This window comes from Triplophysa rosa, linkage group LG25 (genome assembly GCF_024868665.1).
Source record: "Triplophysa rosa linkage group LG25, Trosa_1v2, whole genome shotgun sequence".
Lineage (NCBI taxonomy): Eukaryota > Metazoa > Chordata > Actinopteri > Cypriniformes > Nemacheilidae > Triplophysa > Triplophysa rosa.
Window position 1 is genome coordinate 15,023,903 of NC_079914.1, and position 23,349 is coordinate 15,047,251.

Here is a 23,349-nt window from a genome sequence, read left to right on the forward strand (position 1 = left end):
GCAAGACTTCTCAAAACATTTATTTTTTTTGACCATTGTAACATAAAATTGCCAGAAAACAGTGAGAGCTAGATGTCCTTACAATCAGATACATTAAGCAAATTGAGGTACAAAATCAAAAATGCAAAAAAGTGCAAATGCACAAATAGCTCTTGTACCGAGACTGAAGGGAACAAAACAGAAGCGCTGAATTCTACGTCAAGGCTTGATAACGAAAACTATTACAGAAGAATGCACATATGTTAGTGTTTTGAAGTAATAATAATATTAGCTGTTAACGTTTGTTAAACGTGTGTATTCAGTCGACCCCTGGCATGTGCATAGACTTATATACTACAGTGTTTCATGCACATCTTAGTGAAACCAGAAGTTTTTTTTTTTACTTTTTACTGTTTTTTTAACCAAGGGAATACATTGGTTACAAGAGCATCGCTATAAACATAAAAATGTATTCCGATCAGCTAGACTCATGGCAATTCCATATTTTAGGAGGCGGCCAATACGTATAAACGATTCGTACGAATCATGCGAGTGATAGTTAGGTTTAGGGGCGGGGCTTCATTATTGCTTATTTTATCTAACAATCGTACGATTTATATGAATTAGCCACCTTGTAAAATAAAGTTCAGATTCCGAGAGGAATTTCCGTCAAGTTTTAAGCACAGTACTTTTTTGGCAATTGAACACAATGTTTTGAACTAAACATTGATAACCTGCAAGAGTCAAAGAGATGCAGTTATTGAATAGGATGGGGGCCGTTAGTGCTTCAAAACAATAAATGTGCGATATATAAACCTTAAAGAGCAACATTAATCCAGCGCAGAGCCATTCCCATACACGATGACGTAGCGAGGCAGGACGTCCATTCAGCATTCAGCATGTAAAACGCAATATGCAATTTGCAGTGAAATAAATGAAATTAAGTTTAAAGTGTATTGTTAGAATACACTGTCCAAACCTTCAACAAAAATCCCTTCATACAATCATTTTTGTCAAGTACTAGTGTTTATGTTTAGGCAAAAAATGAAAATTCTGTAATTTACTCGTGTTGTTTCAGCACGCAAGAGCGAAAAAAATAACCGATGCTGACCTAAAATTCATTCAAGCGATCATGTGTATTTCTCAGTTCTTTATTTTTGTTAGCCCTGATAGCACACATACATCTGGGAGATGTCTGCATTTACATCTGCAATACGTCTCTGAGATGTCTCTAGAAGATGTCTGTAAGATGTTTATGATTTAGAATGTATCTTAAAACTGCTCTTTCTAAGACATTCATCAGACGTTTTTACAAAGCAGATGTTTTCCAGACCTACAGATCTTTAGCAGACGTAAAACTGCTCTTTCTAAGACATTCATCAGACGTTTTTACAAAGCAGATGTTTTCCAGACCTACAGATCTTTAGCAGACGTAAAACTGCACTTTCTAAGACATTTATCAGACGTTTTTACAAAGCAGACGTTTTCCAGACCTACAGATCTTTAGCAGACGTAAAACTGCTCTTTCTAAGACATTTATCAGACGTTTTTACAAAGCAGACGTTTTCCAGACCTACAGATCTTTAGCAGACGTAAAAATGCTCTTTCTAAGACGTTTATCAGACGTTTTTACAAAGCAGACGTTTTCCAGACCTACAGATCTTTAGCAGATGTAAAACTGCTCTTTCTAAGACATTTATCAGACGTTTTTACAAAGCAGACGTTTTCCAGATCTTTAGCAGACATCTTACAGACGTACATATTCTATCTGGGAATGTAATTCTGGATACGAATGGCATGACAGAATGTTCATTTTTTGCAAATATTTTCATATAACAGTGCATTTTTTCCTCAGACCAAACATCTGAGATATTCAAACCAATTCAAAATTCTAAAACGATTGTTTGACACATTCAATTGAAATAAATCCTAATGATTTGTTCCCGGCCTCAGAAGTCGCGTTTCAAAGCACGTCAGTCCAACTGAATTTCATCGTCATAAATGCAGATAAAGTAAAATGTCGTACAAGCCAAAACACGTCACATGTTATACAGCGGATGTTTCGAAAAAGCTTGAAAACCTCTTGTGCCTTCATAGTCTCAAACGCAACGCTGCTTCTCAACGCCGACAGTTTTCCTGATTAAAGGTGCGTGTCTTCCTCCTGGTTGTCTTCCTCCTCTTTTCCGGGCTTGTTGACCAGCACCTGCCAGCCGCTTCCCGCTTCCCCGCCCGCCGTCACTCCATTGGCACTGTGTTTCTTCTCCTGCGTCTCTAATTGGTTGTCGCTGGTGACGTCCAGCGTGGGGTTGTCGTGGCAGCCGTTCTCCACGAAGTGAAGCTCTTCACCACGCGACTTACAAGATGGAACACAAACCAACACAGATGCACACAAAGACGAAACAAGAGAAATGGTAAATACATCTTGTTCCAAATCATCAGTGATAAAAGCGAAAGGTTCATCAAAAGTAATTTAAAGCTGCAATAACTGATCTTTGCTCATTTTTAATCAAAAAAAGTTACAGATTGTAGATGGATAGACGTACCATGTTCTTGAGTTTGGGTAAACGGCGCTGCCAGCAGATATAGATGATTCCAGAAGCGATGATGAGGACACAGATTGAGCCGATGATCACCAGAACTACAAACAGTTTGCCGTAGTCGCTGCGGGTTTGACTGGGTCTCGAGTGGCACGTGTTTACCGTGGAATAATTCTGGATGCCAATCTGAGAATCAAAACATTATTTTTGGGCATAAACTTCTCACTACATTTATTATACTGAAGATGCTTTTTTTAAGTGTTTTAAGTATCTCACCTCATACAAACCTCTTCTGATTTCTCCCAGCATTGACACAACCTCTTTTGGTGCGATAATTTCTAGAGTAAAAATACATTATAATCGAGAAAACAAGCCTGAAATTATTCAAGAGCAATGTGATAGCGTAGTTTTAGTTTAAAAAATATCACGAGATCAATATGTAAAAAATTCTAATATTTTTCACATTGAAGTTTAGTAGGTTTAGTTTGGTATGAACATACACGTTTGTCCACGCTGCAGTAATAATAACTGTTCATTGTTTTGAAAAAACTTCACAATCATGTGCGTTTGTTACCCTGCTCGCTGGCGAGTGTCATGAGGAGCTGGTGGTCCTGTTGAGTGGGTTTGCTGAGGAAGATAAGCCAGGACCCCTGCGGGATGTTCATCTTCCTGGAGAAAGTGTTTTCCAGCATCTCCAGGAGTCTGTCTCCATTCTCCATACGAAACTCATCCTGCAAACACACACAGAGTCATGTTAAAACACATCAACAAAAGAGACCAGATTTCATAAAGATATCAGAGGGTTTTGAGGAACAGTAAAGAGTTAAAGATCTCGACTGATAACCTGAATGACTGAAGGTTCAAACCAGGTCATTCATGAACTTTATTGCAAGAGTCAACAGATGGTTAAAATGTTGCAACCGTTTTAAGATTATGACTTTCATCCTCAGTTTAAATAGGTTCATTGCAATTGAAAAAGAATAGAAATATTAAAATATATTACGCTGTAATATCATCGCTGATGGACCGAAAACTAATTTCTCTGCATTTTTTCAATAATTAAACCCTTTGTCAAAGTTGTCAATGTTTTTTTAATTAATTTTTGCAAATGTTTTATGAAAAAATAAGTATATATAAAATATGTAATATTAAACAGAGCATTAAAAAATTAAATAAATAAAAATATTTCAAATTACAAATAAATCGCACACATTTTATATATTTAAAAAATAATAAATAATTTATAATTGAAAAGTAAAAAATAGAGGGAGAGAGAGTGAGAGGTCTGTGTTGTTGTGTCTGATCAATGGCTCTGCAGTTCTGCTCCAAATAAAATCTCCCCGTGATTGTACCGTACCTTACATGACATTTTTGTGTTACCATGGCAACAGACAACTGGCCTGCTGGGCATGTTATTGACAATGTGTGCCTGACAGAGGGTGGAGAGACACGTTCATTCAACGAGAAATGATGCAGTAAAACTGAATGAAAAACAAATGAAGACGCTCCTGATGTTTCTCGAAGGCTCACACTTCTCATCATATTCCAAATCCCACACCGCATGAACTACGCCGTTCACATTATTATAGCGCTGTGCTCTTATCACAAAAGAATGAAGGTTAATGGGGACTGGGGATGCTAATGACTACAATTCACAATAAAAGTATCAATAAAATGTTAATGTATTCAACATGTCATGCCAGGTTTGCCTGTACAGGAAGTACTTTTATTTTAATATCTGAACAGCCCCAGTCCCCATCCACTTTCAATCCCAAGGACGAAAGAAATGTTTGAAAGGATTTGTATTTTTGCATAAACTGTACCTTTAAAATAAGACAACAGAAAACAAATCTCTGGAGCTATAAAAAGCCTGTGTGTGTGTGTTTTTCTGCAGTGCCACTAACAGTGAATGTAACTAAGAATCAGATCTTTTTTCTTAACTCTGAAGGGCAAAAGTGAGGCGCATGGGCTGATAATAAGACAAATGCTCTGGCGGTGCTGAGCAGTCAGCAAGTTTCTGTGACGCATCTGAACCTGCACAATTCAGCAGATCTCAACACAACACACACCTTCAGTCCCCACTCACAATTCAATACCGCATTTCTACACTTTCTCTGCATGCTGGGAAAAGTTCATTTGATATACTAGACTAGAGAAAGGCACATATTTCAAAACCACTCATATTAATATGCTGGTATTCGATCAGAAATACTTAAAGAAAAGCACTTACACAGTCAAAGTTGTCGGTCATGGTGAGGATGACGTAACCTTTTCCTGCGAGGTTACTCCAGTCCACACAAATCACCTGAACGAGACCAGAGACGAGGTTTAGAGGTCATTATATTAGACAGACTCCATGCGTTTTACATCAATTCTAATTTACAACCTGCCTGAGAATAAATCAATAACTGCATCACAATACAAAATCATTGACATAATCATGAAACATTTCAAGAAAAGTTTGAGATTTCATTATTTTATTTTTTATTGAATTAAATGTTACTGTAAAAAAACGAATTTTATACTGTATATAATCCAATATAAAATAAATGACAAAAAATATATTTTTTAATGTATAAAATGTTACTATATCAAACATTAAATAAATAAATATGACACAATCCATAACACATACATTTTCCTTTTTTTACATACAACATTTTTCTTTTTATTTACTATATTTAAAAAAATGCACTATATACACATTTTTACTACATAAAAAATGACTAAATTTACGATATAACTAAATACAAATCAAAATAATTTTTCTAGAAAAGTTGACCTTTATAACCTTTTTAAATAAATATTTTAACTGCATATTGTAAAATGCAGATAAACATACGTGTATCTTAACGTCCTATACGAACATGCCAATACGAAACAATCAAATAAAATTATTCACAAATTATTCTGCTTTGAGCAATGAACATCATCTGACACACCTGCTCGGCCTCCTGGGACACTTCTGAGTCACGAAGCTCGGTTTCTGTTAAAAATTCGGTACCGCCGTGACGAAGCTCCGCCCCTCCCTCGTCCTCAGTTGTGGTGGGCGGAGCTCCCTGCCAGGACGTCTCAGTGAACACCACAGGTGGCATATCAGAAGCAGGGTAGGACGAGGGGCCGGTCGTGAGATATCGCCATTCATCGTCGTCTTCATTCGGCTCGGTGGGAAACACCACCGTCTCTTCATCTTCCTCAGAATCGTCGCGGTGCCTCTCATCGGGCTGTAGCGGCCCTCGGCTAGGCATGAGCCCGACTTCAGGAGCCGTGGGTGATTGAGTGACCGTGCGGCTGCTCTCGTCATCGAACGGGTCCTCAGACGTGAGAGGTGTGTCAGAGCCCCCTGTGACCTGATGGGTGAGATCAAGGGCGGGGGGTGTGTCTGTGGAGTGGGCGTGGTCAGCGGCAGGTGAAGGTGTCAAGCCGGGGGAGAGGTGAAGTGGGAAGCCGCTAGATTCTGTTTCACTCTCCAACTTCATGGCCTCCGGCGTGGGGACGAATAATGAGGATGTGTTGATCAGAGGGAGGGCGGAAGATGTGGGTTCTGGGGATGAGGGACTGTATTCTGATAAAAAAAACAAGACGTGTGAGAACAGTTGAGCATGACAGTAAAGTTTAGTTTAGTATAGAGAGAAGCACAGCATAATATAATTCATGTATTACATAGCATAAGAACAAGAAATCTTGTCATATTTTAATCTTGCGGCACGAGATCTTGTCACACCCCTAATAGACACCCTTTCATTTTTAAGGGGAAAACTATTCAGTGTTACTATCAGTAAACACTAACAACAAGTTATATGAGTGTTAGTATTTTGTCCATATTGTACTTTAGAAAGATGTTGATGCTCTTGTTGGTGATAAAGAATGGAATATTTTTCCTTGTTGTAGTACAAAATGATCCTGCTTGAATATACAGTATGTAACATCAAATAAGATTTAAAGGGATACTTCACCCAAAAACGAAAATTCTGTCATCATTTACTCACCTTCGAGTTGTTCCAAATCTGTATAAATGTATTTGTTCTGATGAACACAGAGAAAGATATTTGGAAGAATGCTTATAACCAAAAAGATTTTGCCCCCCATTGACTCCCATAGTAGGAAAAATTACTTTATCTTTTTTTTGTTCTGTTGAACACAAAAGAAGACATTTTGAAGAATGTAGGACAGCAAACAGTTCTGGGGCACTTTTGACTACCATTGTATTTTTTTCTACTATGGGAGTCAATGGGGGGCAAAATCTGTCTGTTATAAGCATTCTTCCAAATATCTTTCTCTGTGTTCATCAGAACAAAGAAATATATCCAGATTTGGAACAACTCGAAGGTGAGTAAATGATGACAGAATTTTCGTTTTTGGGTGAACTGTCCCTTTAAACCAAAAGTAATATAATGTAATCCAAAAGTAGTCCAATTACGTTACCAAAAATGTGTAACCTAAGAGATTACGTTACTAACTACAAATTTTGTCATGTAATCTGTAATCAGTAACTGAATACAATTTATAAGTAATCTACCCAGCTCTGCAGATAGGGCGAGTAAAACAGACAAATGAAAAAACAGTCATGAGGACAGAGATTGAAAGAGAGAGAGAGAGAGACAGACAGATAGTCAGTTTGTCATTACTATAGTAGGATGTGTTGTAGTTGTATCAGATGTGAGTACAATGTTTTGATTGTGGTAGATGCAGTATGTTGAGTACAGTGAATTTTAGCAGCTGCACTGCAGTACTGCACCTGTGACACACACACACACATCAGCGAGCAGAGATCTCTTTATCACAGGCTGATTATTCACACACACGCACACACGCACGCACGCACGCACACGCACGCGCACACACACACACACACACACACACGCGCGCGCACACACACACACACACTATTGTCTACCGTCAGCAGGAGGGAGTGGATATATCTACACTTTACAAAAGCAGTGAGCGTAAGATGGATGTCATTAGATATAAGTGCGTACCGGAGTCTGGGTGACAAGCTTTAACACACTCCTCCAGCGACAGGAAGTTATTGCCATTTTCTTTACACCCTCCAAACGTGAACTTCATGCACATGTTAGCGCCGGGGTTGAAGTGCCAGCGAGTGAAATCCCCACGACACGGCCCCACCTTCTTGGGCAACAGACAGCGCTCTGAGGACAAGAACCAAACAAATGCACCCAATAAAACACAAGTTACAACATTCCCGAGTACTGCGATCCAGAAGAACTGTTCTGGCCCCCCAGGAACATTATTTGTCTTCATGCAATTACTGAAGTGAAACTGTCTGGAGACAAAAAGTGTCAGGTCACTCACACTGAGAAACACTAAAAGAGACAAGGAGGCATGAAGACAGACGGATAAACAAAGAGGCAGAAAGGCAGACAGGTGGATAGATAAATACACAGACACATACACAGACAAACAGGCGGGTAGATAGACAGACAGACAGACAGACAGAAAGGTAGATAAACAAGCACCCAGATACATACACAGACGAACTAGACAGAGAGACAGACAGGTAGGTAGACAAACATTCAAATAGACAGGAAGCCAGGTAGATGGACAGACAGAAAGACTTGCAAACAGACAGACAGACAGACAGACAGACAGACAGACAGACAAGTGAATATACAGACAGACATTCAAACAGACAGACAGGCAGGTGAATATACAGACAGACAGGCAGGTAGACAGACAAACAAACAGACAGATAGATAAATAGACAGACAGACAGGTAGATGGACAGACAGACAGACTGATATATAGACAGGTAGGTAGATGAACAGACAGACAGGTAAATAGACAGACAGACAGACAGACAGATAGATACATAGGTAGGTAGGTAGACAAACAACCAGACAGACAGACAGACATGTAGATGGACAGACAGACAAGCAGCTGGACAGAGAGACAGACAGGTAGGTAGACAAACAACCAGACAGACAAACAGGTAGATGGACAGACAGACAGATAGACAGGCAGGCAGGTAGGGAGATAGATAGACAGGTAGATGACAGACAGACAGATAGACAGGCAGGCAGGTAGATAGATAGACAGGTAGATGGACAGACAGAAATACTTGCAAACAGACAGACAGAAGCAAGTAGATAGACAAACAGACAGGCAGGTAGATGGAGAGACAGACAGGTTGACAGACAGACAGGTGGGTTTCTGCTCTTCTCTCATTCTTATATAAACACAAAAGGGCACTGCAGTGGATTCACTGTTAGCAGGTGATCGAAAAATACGAGCTGTTTTTGGGCACAAGAATTCCCAGGCGTTGTTGTCTAAAGAGAGTCTGAAGTGTGTGCTGTTATATTTTATCCACAAAGTGCATACTGCTGCCATACACATCCACAACTAAAGAACGGACAGTAGACACGTCCACAAAACGCTTTAAGCATTCAGAACGCTCATCAACGAAACAGCGCTAAAACACGGGGGGGAGACGGCAGGTGTCGAGGAGATGACGCACGCAAGCGCTTAAAGGCTGTTATTCACACCACTTTACACGTCGAACTGCTGTTCTGACAATCAAGAACATTTTTGCAGGGTAAACGACTGCCGAGACCATTCGTGCAAACCTTCATACCAGACACTGACCCATGCATAAGATCTATTAAGATATAGATGAAGATTTGACATCAACCTCGTAAAGTAACCTGCCGTTTTACGTTTCAAACAGAGATGGCGATAGAGAGTGACAAAGAAAGAGCAGGACAAACCAGTTCACTTGAGAATTTCGTATTTTAAGTTCACCCACCGCTCATGGCATCCGCGTCTGAACCTTCTTTATTCTCTGTCTGTGTTTCCCATCTCTTGATCGGCTGGACGCTCTTGGTGTCCTCGCTGTCCTCGTTGAAGAACCCGGAGCTCTCGTGAGAGCTCTCCATCGCTCCAGGCTTCCGAGAGACCTCGTCATGCTCCTCGAAGCCAACGGGAACATCCAGAACCGGCCCGTGAGACTGGAGAGGACTGGGGAGAAGCACTGGCCCAGCAGTCAGAACCTCAGAAGGAACCAGAACCAGGAGAAGAGAACCTGAATTGAAGAGAGATTTTGGTTTTGAGGCTTTGAAAGCTATAGGGATAGTTCACCCAAGAATGATCATTCTGTCATTATTTATTCAGCCTCACGTCATTCCGAATGTGTTCGACTTTCGTTCTTCCTCAGAACACAAAAGACGATATTTTGAAGAACGTTGGTAACCGAACAACATTGATCCTCGTCGACTTCCATTGTATCAACACAAAACCAGTGAGACATTTCTCAAAATATCTTCTTGTGTGTTCCACAGAAGAAAGAGTCACAAACTGTATCAGAGCGAATAAATGACGACAGAATTTGCATTTCTGGGAGAACTATCCCTTTCAAGACACTTTTGCGTCCTTTGGAAGATTGAGAAAAGTGGGTCACCATCCACTCCCATTATAAACAAAAAACCTATAGCAACACTTTAACAGGAGATGGTTTTCTATTCATGACAGCTTAGCGTTGACTCGAATCACCCGGTTTGATTTCTCAATGCCGTCGGTCACCAGAGGATGAGCACTGGACAACCCAAATACTGACAAACGGGGGTGATATCTGAACCACCAGAAACGAGATGCAGTTTTGAAGCCAATTACACAGTCCTCCAACTCTAATATGGTTTTAGGTTCATTCACGGAGCTGTTTAATAGGATATGCCCTCCAGCGAGGCACGGTTTAATTAAAGAGACTGCCAGTCTGACATCCCTTGTATTATATTTAGCAAGACTGTAATTGCACAAAAATGAAGTCGGTCAAAAACAGAGAACATCCCGCTTCAAAGGGAAAGGGTTTTGCACCCTAGAAGTTGAATTTGTGTCCTCTGAAAGCCTCATCTCAGCTTGTTCATTTTCATCTCATTTGGCCTTGGTGGAGTGCGGCAGCAGAGAAGTGAATTCGCTGACGGTCAATCGTCTATCTCAGAGGACACGGCTTGGCTTTCTGCCCCAGATGCTCCTAAACTTGACACGGGTTTGACGGCACATTCATCACAAAAGCTAATCTCTCGCTTTAAACGGCTCTGCGGCAGCGAACTCTGTATGGGAGTTTCGGGCAAACCAAATGAAATGAAGATTAAAGGTTAGTTTCGCCAAATATTAAAGGACAGAAATGGCCACATTTTTCAAGATTTGCAAGATGAAAAAGGTTCTGAACCGACATTTGACTTTTCTGAACTTGAGAAAGTTTGAGGAATTACATTTTGCATAAATAACAAAGCTGACTTTTACTTCTGCTTAATTAAATCGATTCAATCTGCATAAACATCTTTGCGTCTATTCTTGTGCTCACTGAAGATTAAACCACAACTCAAAGCATCAGCCCGCGTCCAGACAGCTCAACTGTAAGGTAAACGCTTCTTTCGTCTGCCCTCAGTGGGTGTCTGAACCGTGCCAACTCATTTTGCAGCAGTGCGGGAGGGTGGAGATGGCACACGGGTCAGATTTATAGACTTCAGGTTGGCAGAAGGCCTGCAGTGCCCGGCTCAGAGGCCATCAGTACTGGTGTTACGGTCAAATGAGGACATCAGATGGTAATACCGTGATACTGGTAACATTCGTATTTCATGTACTTCAATGTGCTTTGCGTGCACTTTGATGCATCACTTACAAAAACGAATCTTCTTATAAAATGTGCAGGAGACATGCTTTTGGCGATTCACCATTTGTATAATGCAGTAATACGTTAACAACAATATTTGTAGTTACAAATTTCAATCAATCTGCCAAAACCATGATTATTTTTCTAACTTTGCCATTGTATTCCCATGGAAAACAATAACAAAAAACAATGTATTTTCATAGTATGACGTGCAAAAACATAATAGCATGCATGTAAAATAACGTATTTACAGTTTTTATATAGAATGTCTTGAACTGTGCATATGTGCGGCTATAATAAGAGAAAACAAATCTGACCCGTCATTGTTGCGTCTGCTCGACATTCTGTCTGGGCACAACAGTGACCCGCACAATCTGTCACGCGCGCACACACCCGGCGGATCACGCACACACACGCAGGGTTCACATAACAGGTGCACATGATCTCAATTCATTCATGACGGTGAATGTGTGTGGATGTGACACATCACATCTCAGGAAGAAAAAAAAGGGGCGTGTGCTGCTCCCCAACTAATACAACACAAACAAAAATATATTTGATCGATCTGCGTGATCGGGCAATTCATTCACTTCACATGTCACAAATCACACCGCAAACAATCTGAGCAGAAAATCACTGAATGCATTTTTCACCCTGTCTGAAATACGATATTAATGCTTGCGATCAGTGCGATATAGTTTGTATTTTAAATCAAATATTTTAAAGATTACAACATTATTATAACGTTATTTTATTACAGACGGATTACAAAATGAATATTCTGTCACAAACTCTTATTATGCAATATTTTAAACGCGCGTTTTATTTTTAATATAACGCATTTTAAAAGAATACAATTGTGTTGTTATTCAGCTTCTATAAACTGAAAATGCGTAACAATGAAGACACCGACACAAAGAAAAACTGCCGAACTCACCGAACACGAGCCAGTGTGAATACACGGACATGTTTGAAGCTTTACAGATGATCGCAGCGTGAAATAATCGCGTGCGTATGTCGGCTCACACGCGCATCATATGTGACTTACTGACCTCAATGCGCGAGCGACAAAAGACGCAGTAACACAAATCAATCATCGGAATAAAACAAAACCAAAGGGCGATTCATAGCCTAGGCTGTAAAAAAAATACACGAGAAAACGCAGAAGATGTGAAGGTGAAGAACTAAAGCACAGTTTCGGCTGCAGTCGAGGCATTTGCAGTGAAATATTGAGGATTTTGGAGGCTTTGATTCCTGGCGCAGTGACTGCAGCGACCCGAGGTCCTAAATACCGCCGGGTATCAGATCAGATCGCTCCTTATGAGCGCCCTTCTAGCGACGTCAAAAAACGCTGTCTGTACGACGTTTATCTGGTTAACAGGGATACAAAGTAATTAAGCAAGATCAAGCAAAAAAAAGGGGGGTTATAAAAATGCTGTTGGGAACATTTTTCGTAAGTGCCATAAAATGTCAAAATCATCTTAAATAGGTCAGATTTTTTTCTGGGGTTTTCCCTCTTGAAAATATATGAATTTTTTCACATTTTAATTTAAATTCATAATGTCACAGTCTAAAATCTTCATGTTTTGCATGTTTTTTTGTGGTCCTCTTTAACGTAAATGATTATGGTTTAACTAGAGTAAACTATGTTTGCAGTGAAATTGTACAATAATCAATCAATCCACTAAAAACATGGATGCTAAGATAAACTGTTACTATAATAAAACGTTAATTTTTAGTTAATGTTCCTTAGGGTCATTGGATCATACGCAAAAATGCAATTATAGCTACTGTGTTGTCTTTTTTTGCTGCAAACAGATCAACAAACCCCCCATTACATACACAAGCTTTAGTTTATTATTCAGAACAAAAATATTACAAAATAGATTTTTTACAACATCTAAATAATGCAGACGACTGCATTCAAACACCGGAGAAAGTTCAAGAACCATGTCTTGTCAAGTGACTTTAAGCAGGCAATACGACAGTAGACCACTACAACCGTAAAGACTACGGTATTAAGTTCATGAATGGTCAAACCAACTCAATTCCTGTCAGAACTGGTCCAATAACATCATCTTGTCATTATATACAAGTCTAGGAGATTCTAGACAACTTCTTGGGTTTGCAAACAATTCCATGAACACTGGCCTAGAACTGCTGAACGATGAGCTTTTTCTTGGCGTCATGGGAGAATTTGTTGGAGCGGAACAGCTCGCTGTCGTAAAACGTGGATAGGCTGTGGATGTTAATCTGTCGGGCCTGAAAAGAAACAAGGATTATTACAATTCATACGCAACAACCGGTCTCCAGACGTTCTGATTGAAAACACCGCCATCTCTTACCTTGTCCACTAGGTCCTTCTCAGCAATCTCAATGGTGTCCTGCTGCGCTCCGTAACGGTTGCGCTGGTACGCGACCTGCTCTGAAATCAGCTGCTTCAAGATGAACAGCAGCAGCTCATTGTTGTCCCGCCTGAACGCCAGATACCGTGCAAACGTCTGGGGATTTACGAACAGAGTTGGTAAGCAAACAAACTCGGATTCTCTGAATTCATGAACCCACATGACCATCTCCATCCACTCACTTTTCTCATACTCCTCATTACACTAAACTTCTGCGTGTCGATGAAACTCTCCAGCATCACACGGATGGCCATGTTGACGTCATCCTCCTGCACATAGTCCCGCAGGTGCATGCGAGCGTGTGCCTCCGCCATGCGGATCATGGACTCTATGTGACGCACGGTAATTGGGATACTGCCTGTGGCCTGAGAGCAAACGCATAACGTGACTAACATTAAACTACAACAAAATAAATGCTACAGACACCTCAGTGCCGACCGAGCCAAAATTTGCTAATTCTCACCATGGACTCTTTTCGAAGGTCACTGTAAATTCGGGCCACCTTGTCCTGGTCCATCTGATTGAGTTTGGGCCGCACGCGTTCTTTGGAGTACATGATGTACTTCCTGAGCAGCTCTTGAGGAATGGGCGGGACATCCGACGTGTTGGGAAGCACTACTTCCTCCAGACCGGCCATGCCCCCTTCTTTGTTGCTCGGGTGATGTTTGATGTGACTGCCCACCACGAAGCGCGCCAGCATCTCATCCTACACGCGAAGATTTCTGGTTAACGCAACCGACCAAAACCTACGAATATTGGCAGGTGTTCGGCAAAGACGGACTGACCTGCACAGGATCCACAGTGTCTCTCACGACGCACAAAACATCAAATCGAGAAATGATGGGCTCGGTCAGGTCCACGTTTTCAGAGAACGTGAGGGACGGGTCGTATCGTCCACCTTTGGGGAAAAGGTTAAATTAAACATACTGCCGCAAAAAATAAGTCGACCTAAATGAACATTTTAGGATGCACAACTCCTCAAGTGACAAAGCTCATTTTGTGAATTTTATTTAAATGTTGTTGTCACTGCTATCAGGACGCACCGATAGGATTGGCAGCGGCGATGATGGTACAGCGAGCCTGCAATGATGTGACTATCCCAGCTTTAGAAATAGAGATACTCTGCTGCTCCATGGCCTCATGGATGCTAGTCCTGTCCTGGTCATTCATCTACAGAAGAAAACAACTTTCCATTAAGAGATGATTGATGCACACTTCTACATACATAGTATTGATTTTAGTGAGAGAAATGAGAAACAGGATTTTGGCATAAAGCTAATCATTTTGATGCATCACTACACTAGAAACACAATGAAAGTCTACATTAAGTAAAAACAATATTTTAATTATCAAAATATTCAATATTATGAACATTGGAATGGATGCTACAAATTTCAAGCACATAACATACGTCACACTGTCTAGTAATTTGTATTCTGCAATGGTCTGAGATTCTCTAACCTTATCAAACTCATCGATGAGACACACTCCTTTGTCCGCCAGGACCAGAGCTCCAGCCTCCAGCGTCCACTCTCTGCTCACCGGATGACGCTGCACGTAAGCGGTCAGACCCACGGCAGATGCGCCCTGACCCGTGGTGAAGACCGCCCGGCTCGCCACCTTCTCTATGTACTTCAGGAACTGAGACTTCGCTGTGCCCGGATCTCCACACAGGAGCATGTTGATGTCTCCACGCACTTTGTGCTTTCCACCTGTAAAGGGCACCAGAGAAACACAACTCAGACTATACTGCATTTCTGCACTTTTAATGGAGAGGCTCAGAGATGACGTATTTTTGTAGGAACCAGAAGTCCTATGCTATTCCAAATGCACTCGCTTACGGGTTATGCATACAAAAATACGTCATCTCTGTGGCTCCCTAGTGTGCAGCAGGCACGACGATGTTAGTGTTCAGTACCTGGATTCTTGGGCTCGCCGCCAAACAAAGCAAGAGCCAGACCACGTTTAATGTCCTCATGCCCGTAGATGGATGGACCAATACTGGCAAAAATCTACAGCAGAAGAAAAAACGTGTAAACTGTAGGTTTTACAGAGTTGTCTCATTACAATAAAGCTATTTTGTGTGACCATCACTCACTCTTTCCCCAATGCGCTCATCTTTGGATAGAGCCACAATGGCTTTCACGTCTTCATCGGTGAGCTCTGCCACGGCCACGCCCTCATCCTTACGAGAGATGTGATTGGCCATGATCACAGTGGCGAACACCGGGAAGCCATTGGCCATGTTGAGGGAGCCATCATAATTGTTGTGGTAGATCCCAGTCAGCTCCTAATAATCAAAACCAAATTATGAACATTAATTTATTAAAGTATATTATAGTATTAAAGAATGCTTAAAACCAGACAGATTTTGCCCCCCATTGACTCCCATAGTAGGAAAAAATACAATGGTAGTCAAAAGTGCCCCAGAACTGTTTGCTGTCCTACATACTTCAAAATATCTTCTTTTGTGTTCAACAGATCCAACCCTTATTCCAATCCTTATTTAATAAAATAGTGCCAACTCACAATTTCATCTCCAGGTTTGCAGGTGTCCACCAAGTCGGCAAGCAGGATGGCGTCTTTAGATCGAGGCAGACGGCCGGCAGCGACTTTCCCCGGACTCTCCTGTATCGTGATACGCTGATAGTTCTGGTACACGGTCTGAAGAGCGAGAACATCCGTTAATACCACAACAAAAACACATTACGCATTTTTGCGCCATCTCGCACAGGTTCATCTTTCTCACGCACCTGTTCCATGTTGATATCGAACGGGCCGAGGGACTGACACTCAGGACAGGAGCCCGGCTTCACCTCCTGGTTCTGGGACTGGAAGAACGGACCCAAGATGAAGTTACACTTGTTACAGTTGTACTTCACCATACCCAGCTGTGGCAGAACTCCAGTACATCTGGTCACCACCCCGCTGGTGCGAATCAACTGATTCAAGTGAAGCTGCCTGAAAAACAAGGTTTAATTCATTTAAATCCATTTTAATTGTAAAAACAACTCATTTTTGTTGTGTATAGTCACAACAGAAACGCAACAATCCACACCTGAGCGATCGGAGTTCTTCCACCAGCGGCAGGTTTCCGATACGGACGTGAATTTCATGTGCAATTCGGTCGTATTTGGGGTACATGGCCAGCACGACTTCTCTCGCCGCCTCGTCGAAGATCTTCAGCATTTCTGAAGGTGCTTCCGGCAAGAAATACGCCAGAACGTGCTCTCTGGATGCCAACTCCTCGTAGTTCGCCAGCAAGCTCTCCTTATTTTCTAAAAGTACCGTAGAACATTATATAGATGCATAAAAACCAATCTTCTGTCATGACTATCTTTGTTCTCATTTACCCTTGCACATATCGCTAATGCGCTCCTTGAAGACGTTGTGTCCGTGCTCGTCCACGTGTGTGCGCAGAAAGTTTTTGAAGCGGTGGTAGATCTCCAGTCGCGGGGCGGCCATAGACACCCACTCTCTGACCGTGTGACCCTTCATGTCCTCCAGGTTCTCAATGCTTTCGATCATCTCTTCGTCTTCGCCCTCCGCCCCGATGCCTTCGGCAGCGATCTCCGCAAGACGACGCTGTCTCTTAGTGGGCCGCTCATCATCTTCATCTTCACTGTCTGTGCGGCAGAGGAACACACTGCTTTAGTTTTTACGTCACGAGAAATGACTCTATAGAATTAACACAACACAGCACCCACCGTAAAGCAGTCCACGTCCAATCCGTCCCATGCCCTCTACTCTGTCCCGTCGTCTCATGGCCTCCTCTGCCGCCGCCCGAGCGCCCGGAGACAGCTCGCTGAGATCTTCATCTTCGTCCAGACCCTCCACTTCATAACGGTCCAGCTCTGGGATTGGGCGGTAGTCTCTAAAGACAAAAGTTCAATGTAAAATGCATTTCATTCTTTCACAAAGCATCTACGTGGTTGCACATTTAAACCGATCGCTAAAGGCAAACACGCATGTCACCTTTCCATCGCATCTCCGATCAGCTCCTCGCCATCTCCATCTTCCTCCTCATCGGGAATGTTTTCTCCCAGAAGCCCCTCAGAACCCTCATCCTCAAACGGGGGCAGGTCTCTGCCCGGGCTGGAGGTCAGATCACCCCGTCTGGAGGCGCGACTGGGGCTGGTGGCCATGTGAAATGACTCTGATGAATCCTGTTCACGGGCAAAGAAGAGTCACTCTAATGTCATAGGTCACAATGACATCACATCCTTCACACATTAACACACGTTTTCAAGTCTGTTACAGAGCATATACTGTTGCACTTATGCAACAATGTTTAAGGTATTATTCCTGTCAAAATACATACACATTCATGCCAAAATCACAAAACAGACACATAAATGTACACGGAGAATTTCATGATAAAACAAAACCGGCTTCATTAAAAACACACATGGCCATACACATGCTGCAAATTGCCAAAAACACTTTAAATGTGCTGGTAAGGTTATGTTGTAACTAACTTATAACTAGGCCACAACGTTTAAACGAAGGAAAGAGTTGTCCACGTGGGACTTTTAAGACAACTTAAAAATATATATATTTAAAAAATGCAACGGGATAAAAATAAAATGCTATTACATGACAGTTCATAAAGATTTGCAGCTCAAAAAACTTTGTTGACTGGAGTAAATAAAAACAAAGGCCCGATACTTTTATATTTTGTATTTTTATAATGAAATTACTTAAAAGTAGTAAAGAATCATAAATATGACACAGCATGACGAATTCAAATCAGAAAGTGCTGCATTAAATGAAAAAATGAGATTTAATATAATGTTCACATATCACAAAGTTTAACAGAACTGGTTGATCCATCTTATAAACAATTCCATGACAACTACGATCACGCTGACACATAGCAACGTTAAAACACTTCAAAACATGAAGACTGTTACGCCTTCCACCTTTATTATTGATATACATGTTATTTCTATAAATTAATGAAATAAATCCACTCACCGCCATTGTCTTACGTCCGCGTTTCAGTGCTGCTCGTCTCGCGACTGGCTTCTCCCGGGAGCAGAGTTTTCGCGCGAAATGCTTCACGTGACCACAAAGCGCGCGAAATCCTCATGAACGTGACACGGCAACGCGGGTCGGAGCGCTGTGATTGGTTCTGTGATCAAAGCGTCACAACGCTCTGAATTGCCATTCGCTGCGCTTCTAAAATGGGCCGGTCACTTTAATACTGTTGTAAAAATACACAGCGGCGGGGGGTTTCTGCGAGATGCCCACTTGAAAAGAAATGTAGCATACTTTAGTGTTTACTATAATAAAGTGTAGTACATTTCAGTATAATATTCTAGTAATCACGACACTGTGTAAACTAAAGTGTTTTGTAGTATGAACTCTCACGGATTGATAAACTAAAACTGTTGTATACTTAATATTTAATATAGTTCAAAAACACTGACATCTAGAAAATGTCTAGTTTATTTCTAGTAAAAAATGACAGTACATCAAAATATCAGACTGACATTCTTGTATGCTGATATTACGTATACAGTATGTACACGCAACAAATTCTGTACATGGCCACAGGGAGGAGCCTAAAGCCCGGTTAAACTTAAACCAGGACTATGGCACGGAAATATTTTAAGATAATTCAGGGCAAGTTATTTTCAGTTAAGACTGAATGTGTGGTCACACATTCATTTTAGTCTGGGACTAACCTTAAACCTTGTTTGTGAAACCGGGCATAAATGTGCTAGTTGGAAGTTTCTAATATTTGTAATGTAACAATAAATGTCACATTTAAGAATAAATAAAGATACAATGACGTCACAATATTGTGTTCAATAACAATGAAACAGGAAATTTTATTAATCTTTTACGACAACACTTGCATGATTTCAGTTCAGACAATGTAGTTATATTATACCTTTTAAATTCTCTAGTGTGTTTATTGGCCCCTAAAGTGTAAACGTCCATGTAGTTTCAAGTACCTTTCAAAATCACATACAAAACCGGTACGGTCACGGCGAACGCCGCACACGTTACGACTGTGCTATACAGACTCGTCTTGCTAATCTGAGCGTCCAGTCTTTTCTCAGCCTGACCGAGGCCCTGGATGACCACCTCCGTATCGCACACTAACAGTTGCGTGTCCCGCGTCTGAATGACCGGCTTCTGCACAGGACGAGTCTGTAAGGTGGTCTTCACCGCCCGTAACTCAGTCTCGACCTTCCCGACGTTCTCCTCCAGATGTTCCAGCTGAGGTCTGATGCTCTCCATGAGCCCTTGGGCTCTTTGGCTATGCTGAAGAATCTCTTTGATCGCTTTATCCGAGGCACTTGATGTGACAGTTTGGGCTACGAAGTCTCTCGGTGGGACGATCGCCGGCCTGACCGCTTTCACATCATCTACGCTGCCTTTAACAGTCGACCTGAGTGAGTTGATGAGGTTGGCGAGTTCATCTTGCTGGGCTTTGTACATGCTGTCTTGGACCTTCATGGCTTCCTGAAGACTTGCCGGTCCTTTCTGGGCTTCCAACAACAAGCTCTTGAGTTCCTGCAAACGTACCCTGTTCACGTAAGTAGACCCCATCACCCCGATAACGGCGCCCAGCACGGACCCGATGACGGACCAATTCTTGGTGCGTTCGGCCCTCGTCCTCTCTTTCTCATGGCTTTCGCGCACAGCAGCGGAGAACAGGGCGAACTTCTCTCGCTCGCCTTCCTCTGCATTCTCATAGGCTGTTCTGAGACGCCTCTCCTCCTGTATACCCAAACAACCACGTTTGAAACACGTAAGTGCGCAACCTTTAATAAAGTATTCGATTAATACCTCACCTGTAGTAACTTGTGCTCCATTGTGGCTAACTCCAGGTAATGTGCCTCTTCTCGTGACACACGGTCCAGTCGGTCCCTCACCTCCTTCAGCCGAACCTGCAGGGCCTCCAGGCTACCATGAGCCTCTCGCACGATTCCTCTGGCGACCATGAAGGCCTTCTCCCCCTAACAGTAAAAATGATAAAGATAAAAATGTGATTAAGATTATACTGAGATTTGAAAAATACATCAACTGAAACAATTGCTTACCTCAGTGACTTGTTCCTGAGCATCTCTGACTTCATTAAGCCCGACAAACTCCTCGTATTTCACCCACCAATTGTTGACAGTCACAGTCACGACTTTAACGGTTTTCCGACCCCACTGGCGGCCTAACTCTCCTGCGTACGTCAAGACAGACGCTGTGCGTTCTTTCACTGCTGTCATTTGACTGGGCTCATCTTTTGGGCTATGCTGCTGGGTGCAGTACGTTCTGCACAGGTTCCACCGGACCGACCTGGACATGTGGTGTCTGTAGAGACATGTGCCATAGCTGCTTGGAAACACAGCGTTCCCTCGAAACCTCACTCCACACGTCATCTGAAAGTGTTCTAGAATAAATACATTTAGTAAAATAGTAACAAATAATTTGACGCATGACATAATATCAATGACACTTTAATGTTTTGCAGCAGTGTAAAGATATATCGATGCATCGCATATTGCAATACAAAAACAAAACCATCGTATTGTAGCGATTTAGTGATTGTATCAAGATATTATTAACATACACATGGTTCTTTAACAAAATTGTAACTGTTTAGAAATAAATCTGTCACTTGAATTTAAGTTGAATTCCTTTAACATTTAAAAAAAAACAAATATCGCGGCACCATCATAACCGTGAACCTTTCCGCATGTATCGTGCGCTTATCGTTATATTTTTCAGATACATTTGATTGGCATTTAAATGTACAAGAACATATAAACAAACACTAAAAGCAAACAATGAATACAGTCAGGACAACAATAAAACACGCCAATGTAAAAATCCATTGTTTTTACAAGTTTAGCGCATTTCTAAATTTCTATACAAGTTTAAATGTCAGTATTTGCGAAACAAAGCATCAAAGATCATTCAAAGTGAATCACACAGCGAAACTAAAAGTACAAATGGTGTTCGACATGGCTTCATTTTACGTGTATTAAGTCCACGAATTCATCGTTAGAAAAAAATAAAACCAATTTTTAAGCCGATGAATGAATCAAATACTATTTGTAAGTAATTCTAGTGTTTGGTAGTGTCATTTTTATTTGACAAACCAATAAAACACATACCAGCAGGTCGTAGTTTCGTCTTTTTGCCCGGTCAGTGGTGTAACATGTTTACAAACTGTAAAATAATGAAAATATCAGTTTAATTTTCAACTGTCATTCTGCGGTATGAACGCATTTCACTCAGGCACTTGCTGCAGCTGTCCGATTCCCTAACGACTGAGCCGGTTCTTTTACAAACGATTCAGTCGAATCCTTTCGCAATCGATGGAAACAATGTTGAGCGATGAATCACGAAACACGAACCGATTCTTTTAAATAATTATCACGAATCCTCTCAGTCCTATCAGGCAGGTGCTGGGAGAACTACATCCGCCGGAAAACCGCTGGGGTCCTGACAGCGCGGAAAAAAAGCGTTTGCTAAATAATCCGAGCATCATGTCTGGAAGAGAAGGTAAAATTGAATAAGTACATTAATACATTAGTCACGTCGCGGTTTTTCGAAATAATAATGAAACAGACATTTCTACACAGCATCAAGATGTAACGTTAACGTTTCAATCTTTATTTTTATTATACTCACGATGCTAAGCTGCATTAACGGTGTTATATTCAATATGAAATCGTTTTTTTAACCCAAATAACGTTAGTTGTTTGTCGGTAAGTAATACTTTAGCTTTGTTAATTAAATGTGCACTATGTTTCTTTGTTCTTTGTACACCTGTGTTATGGCGAATCAAATTATTTATTGATCTTATTAAATTGTCTCCAAAACATTTCAGATTTCAGTGTTTAATTGGTACCAGAGAATAGTAAAAGTGATGCTTATTTTGTTAAACAGGAGGTAAAAAGAAACCGCTCAAGGCTCCCAAGAAGCAAGCTAAAGAAATGGACGATGTAAGTTTTCTGTTGAGATGTTTACATATAAACATGTTTATATATAAACATTGAGATTATAGGTTTGTGGACAGATTCAGTTGCCCTAAGATTAGTGTTTGTCTCTTTGAACCTACGTGATTATGCTTTATTCTTACTATTTTTAACATTTTAGAATAGTTGCAAAGTCATCCAAATTATAAATGGCCACAATTCAAGTATGGGAATTAAGAAATGACCAAACAAATATTCAGTGTTCTTCTGCCCACCTTTGACAGTTCTTTCAACCAACTTTATGAGAACCCTGAAGGAATTTTCATATGTGAACCCGTTTTTGTCTGCTTGTTAACCATTATCTGCTTAAACTCATCGGTTAAAATGAATTCCTTGCAGGATGAAATGGCTTACAAACAGAAACAGAAGGATGAGCAGAAAGCTTTGGAACAGTTGAAAGCTAAAGCTTCTGGAAAAGGACCTTTAGGTACGAGAAACCGAATCATACATGGGCATTATTCATTTCCGTGTTGAAATCATAATGTATAATTCGCTTGGGTTCAGTGTTTTGACTTTTGGTTTTAATAAATGTGTTTTTCTTTTTATAGCCTCGGGTGGAATCAAGAAGTCTGGGAAGAAATGAATTCGTGTTTTTATTTTATATTTGCTTGCCATGTTTGGGAACACACTGTCTGATTAAAGTTTGTGTAAACATCATTTGGGTCCACAAAATGGCAAATCATTTTCTTTCTTAGTTTATTACTCTTGTAAAGACAAAGTTCAGGAATAAAGTTTGTAATGTGTGTAAATTTCGGTTTGAGATGATTTAATGTCCTTCTTTGTGAAACTCTCACTACATTTTTAAAAGC

The 23,349-nt window shown here is 41.0% G+C and overlaps 4 protein-coding genes across 5 annotated transcripts; 1 reads left to right on the top strand and 3 right to left on the bottom strand.

Moving 5' to 3' along the window:
- Positions 1 to 2: 2 nt before the first annotated feature.
- podxl2 (podocalyxin-like 2) lies at positions 3 to 12,423 on the bottom strand. Its single transcript, XM_057326345.1, has 9 exons — positions 12,080 to 12,423; positions 9,280 to 9,555; positions 7,496 to 7,666; positions 5,459 to 6,081; positions 4,747 to 4,821; positions 3,091 to 3,247; positions 2,793 to 2,854; positions 2,523 to 2,702; positions 3 to 2,332 (listed from the first exon to the last, which is right to left on the bottom strand). Exons 1-9 carry the CDS (start codon positions 12,108 to 12,110, stop codon positions 2,120 to 2,122), a joined length of 1,788 nt encoding a protein of 595 aa, XP_057182328.1. The 5' UTR covers positions 12,111 to 12,423; the 3' UTR covers positions 3 to 2,119.
- A 559-nt stretch (positions 12,424 to 12,982) lies between these two features.
- On the bottom strand, positions 12,983 to 18,601 carry mcm2 (minichromosome maintenance complex component 2). Its single transcript, XM_057325789.1, has 16 exons — positions 18,525 to 18,601; positions 17,523 to 17,713; positions 17,255 to 17,421; positions 16,901 to 17,173; positions 16,606 to 16,825; positions 16,301 to 16,508; positions 16,077 to 16,211; positions 15,646 to 15,837; positions 15,466 to 15,559; positions 15,009 to 15,259; positions 14,591 to 14,717; positions 14,333 to 14,445; positions 14,011 to 14,253; positions 13,730 to 13,912; positions 13,488 to 13,643; positions 12,983 to 13,404 (listed from the first exon to the last, which is right to left on the bottom strand). The coding sequence occupies exons 1-16, from the start codon at positions 18,528 to 18,530 to the stop codon at positions 13,294 to 13,296; spliced, it is 2,670 nt and encodes an 889-aa protein (XP_057181772.1). The 5' UTR covers positions 18,531 to 18,601; the 3' UTR covers positions 12,983 to 13,293.
- A 753-nt stretch (positions 18,602 to 19,354) lies between these two features.
- ccdc51 (coiled-coil domain containing 51) lies at positions 19,355 to 21,818 on the bottom strand. 2 transcript variants are annotated; one of them, XM_057325833.1, is made up of 4 exons: positions 21,674 to 21,818; positions 20,606 to 20,935; positions 20,357 to 20,521; positions 19,355 to 20,282 (listed from the first exon to the last, which is right to left on the bottom strand). In XM_057325833.1, exons 2-4 carry the CDS (start codon positions 20,933 to 20,935, stop codon positions 19,503 to 19,505), a joined length of 1,275 nt encoding a protein of 424 aa, XP_057181816.1. In that variant the 5' UTR covers positions 21,674 to 21,818; the 3' UTR covers positions 19,355 to 19,502. The 2 variants fall into 2 exon arrangements, with proteins under 2 accessions (XP_057181816.1, XP_057181815.1); XM_057325832.1 differs by having other exon boundaries at positions 20,606 to 20,946.
- A 142-nt stretch (positions 21,819 to 21,960) lies between these two features.
- On the top strand, positions 21,961 to 23,289 carry tma7 (translation machinery associated 7 homolog). The gene is made up of 4 exons (XM_057325916.1): positions 21,961 to 22,064; positions 22,452 to 22,507; positions 22,880 to 22,967; positions 23,089 to 23,289. Exons 1-4 carry the CDS (start codon positions 22,049 to 22,051, stop codon positions 23,121 to 23,123), a joined length of 195 nt encoding a protein of 64 aa, XP_057181899.1. The 5' UTR covers positions 21,961 to 22,048; the 3' UTR covers positions 23,124 to 23,289.
- Positions 23,290 to 23,349: the final 60 nt, after the last annotated feature.

Coding starts and splice junctions, on each gene's coding strand:
- podxl2 (XM_057326345.1), bottom strand. CDS start 12,110: ATGTCCGTGTATTCACACTGGCTCGTGTTCG. Junction 4,822..5,458: donor TGTCCCAGGAGGCCGAGCAG/GTGTGTCAGATG, acceptor GGTCTCGTTCAG/GTGATTTGTGTGGACTGGAG. Junction 2,703..2,792: donor TCAGAAGAGGTTTGTATGAG/GTGAGATACTTA, acceptor TTTGATTCTCAG/ATTGGCATCCAGAATTATTC.
- mcm2 (XM_057325789.1), bottom strand. Junction 16,212..16,300: donor TCGATATCAACATGGAACAG/GTGCGTGAGAAA, acceptor CTCGCTCTTCAG/ACCGTGTACCAGAACTATCA. Junction 14,254..14,332: donor ACACTGTGGATCCTGTGCAG/GTCAGTCCGTCT, acceptor CTTCGCGTGTAG/GATGAGATGCTGGCGCGCTT.
- ccdc51 (XM_057325833.1), bottom strand. CDS start 20,935: ATGACGTGTGGAGTGAGGTTTCGAGGGAACGCTGTGTTTCCAAGCAGC. Junction 20,522..20,605: donor CTCAGGAACAAGTCACTGAG/GTAAGCAATTGT, acceptor TTTTACTGTTAG/GGGGAGAAGGCCTTCATGGT. Junction 20,283..20,356: donor TGGAGCACAAGTTACTACAG/GTGAGGTATTAA, acceptor TTGGGTATACAG/GAGGAGAGGCGTCTCAGAAC.
- tma7 (XM_057325916.1), top strand. Junction 22,508..22,879: donor AAGCTAAAGAAATGGACGAT/GTAAGTTTTCTG, acceptor AATTCCTTGCAG/GATGAAATGGCTTACAAACA. Junction 22,968..23,088: donor TTCTGGAAAAGGACCTTTAG/GTACGAGAAACC, acceptor TTCTTTTTATAG/CCTCGGGTGGAATCAAGAAG.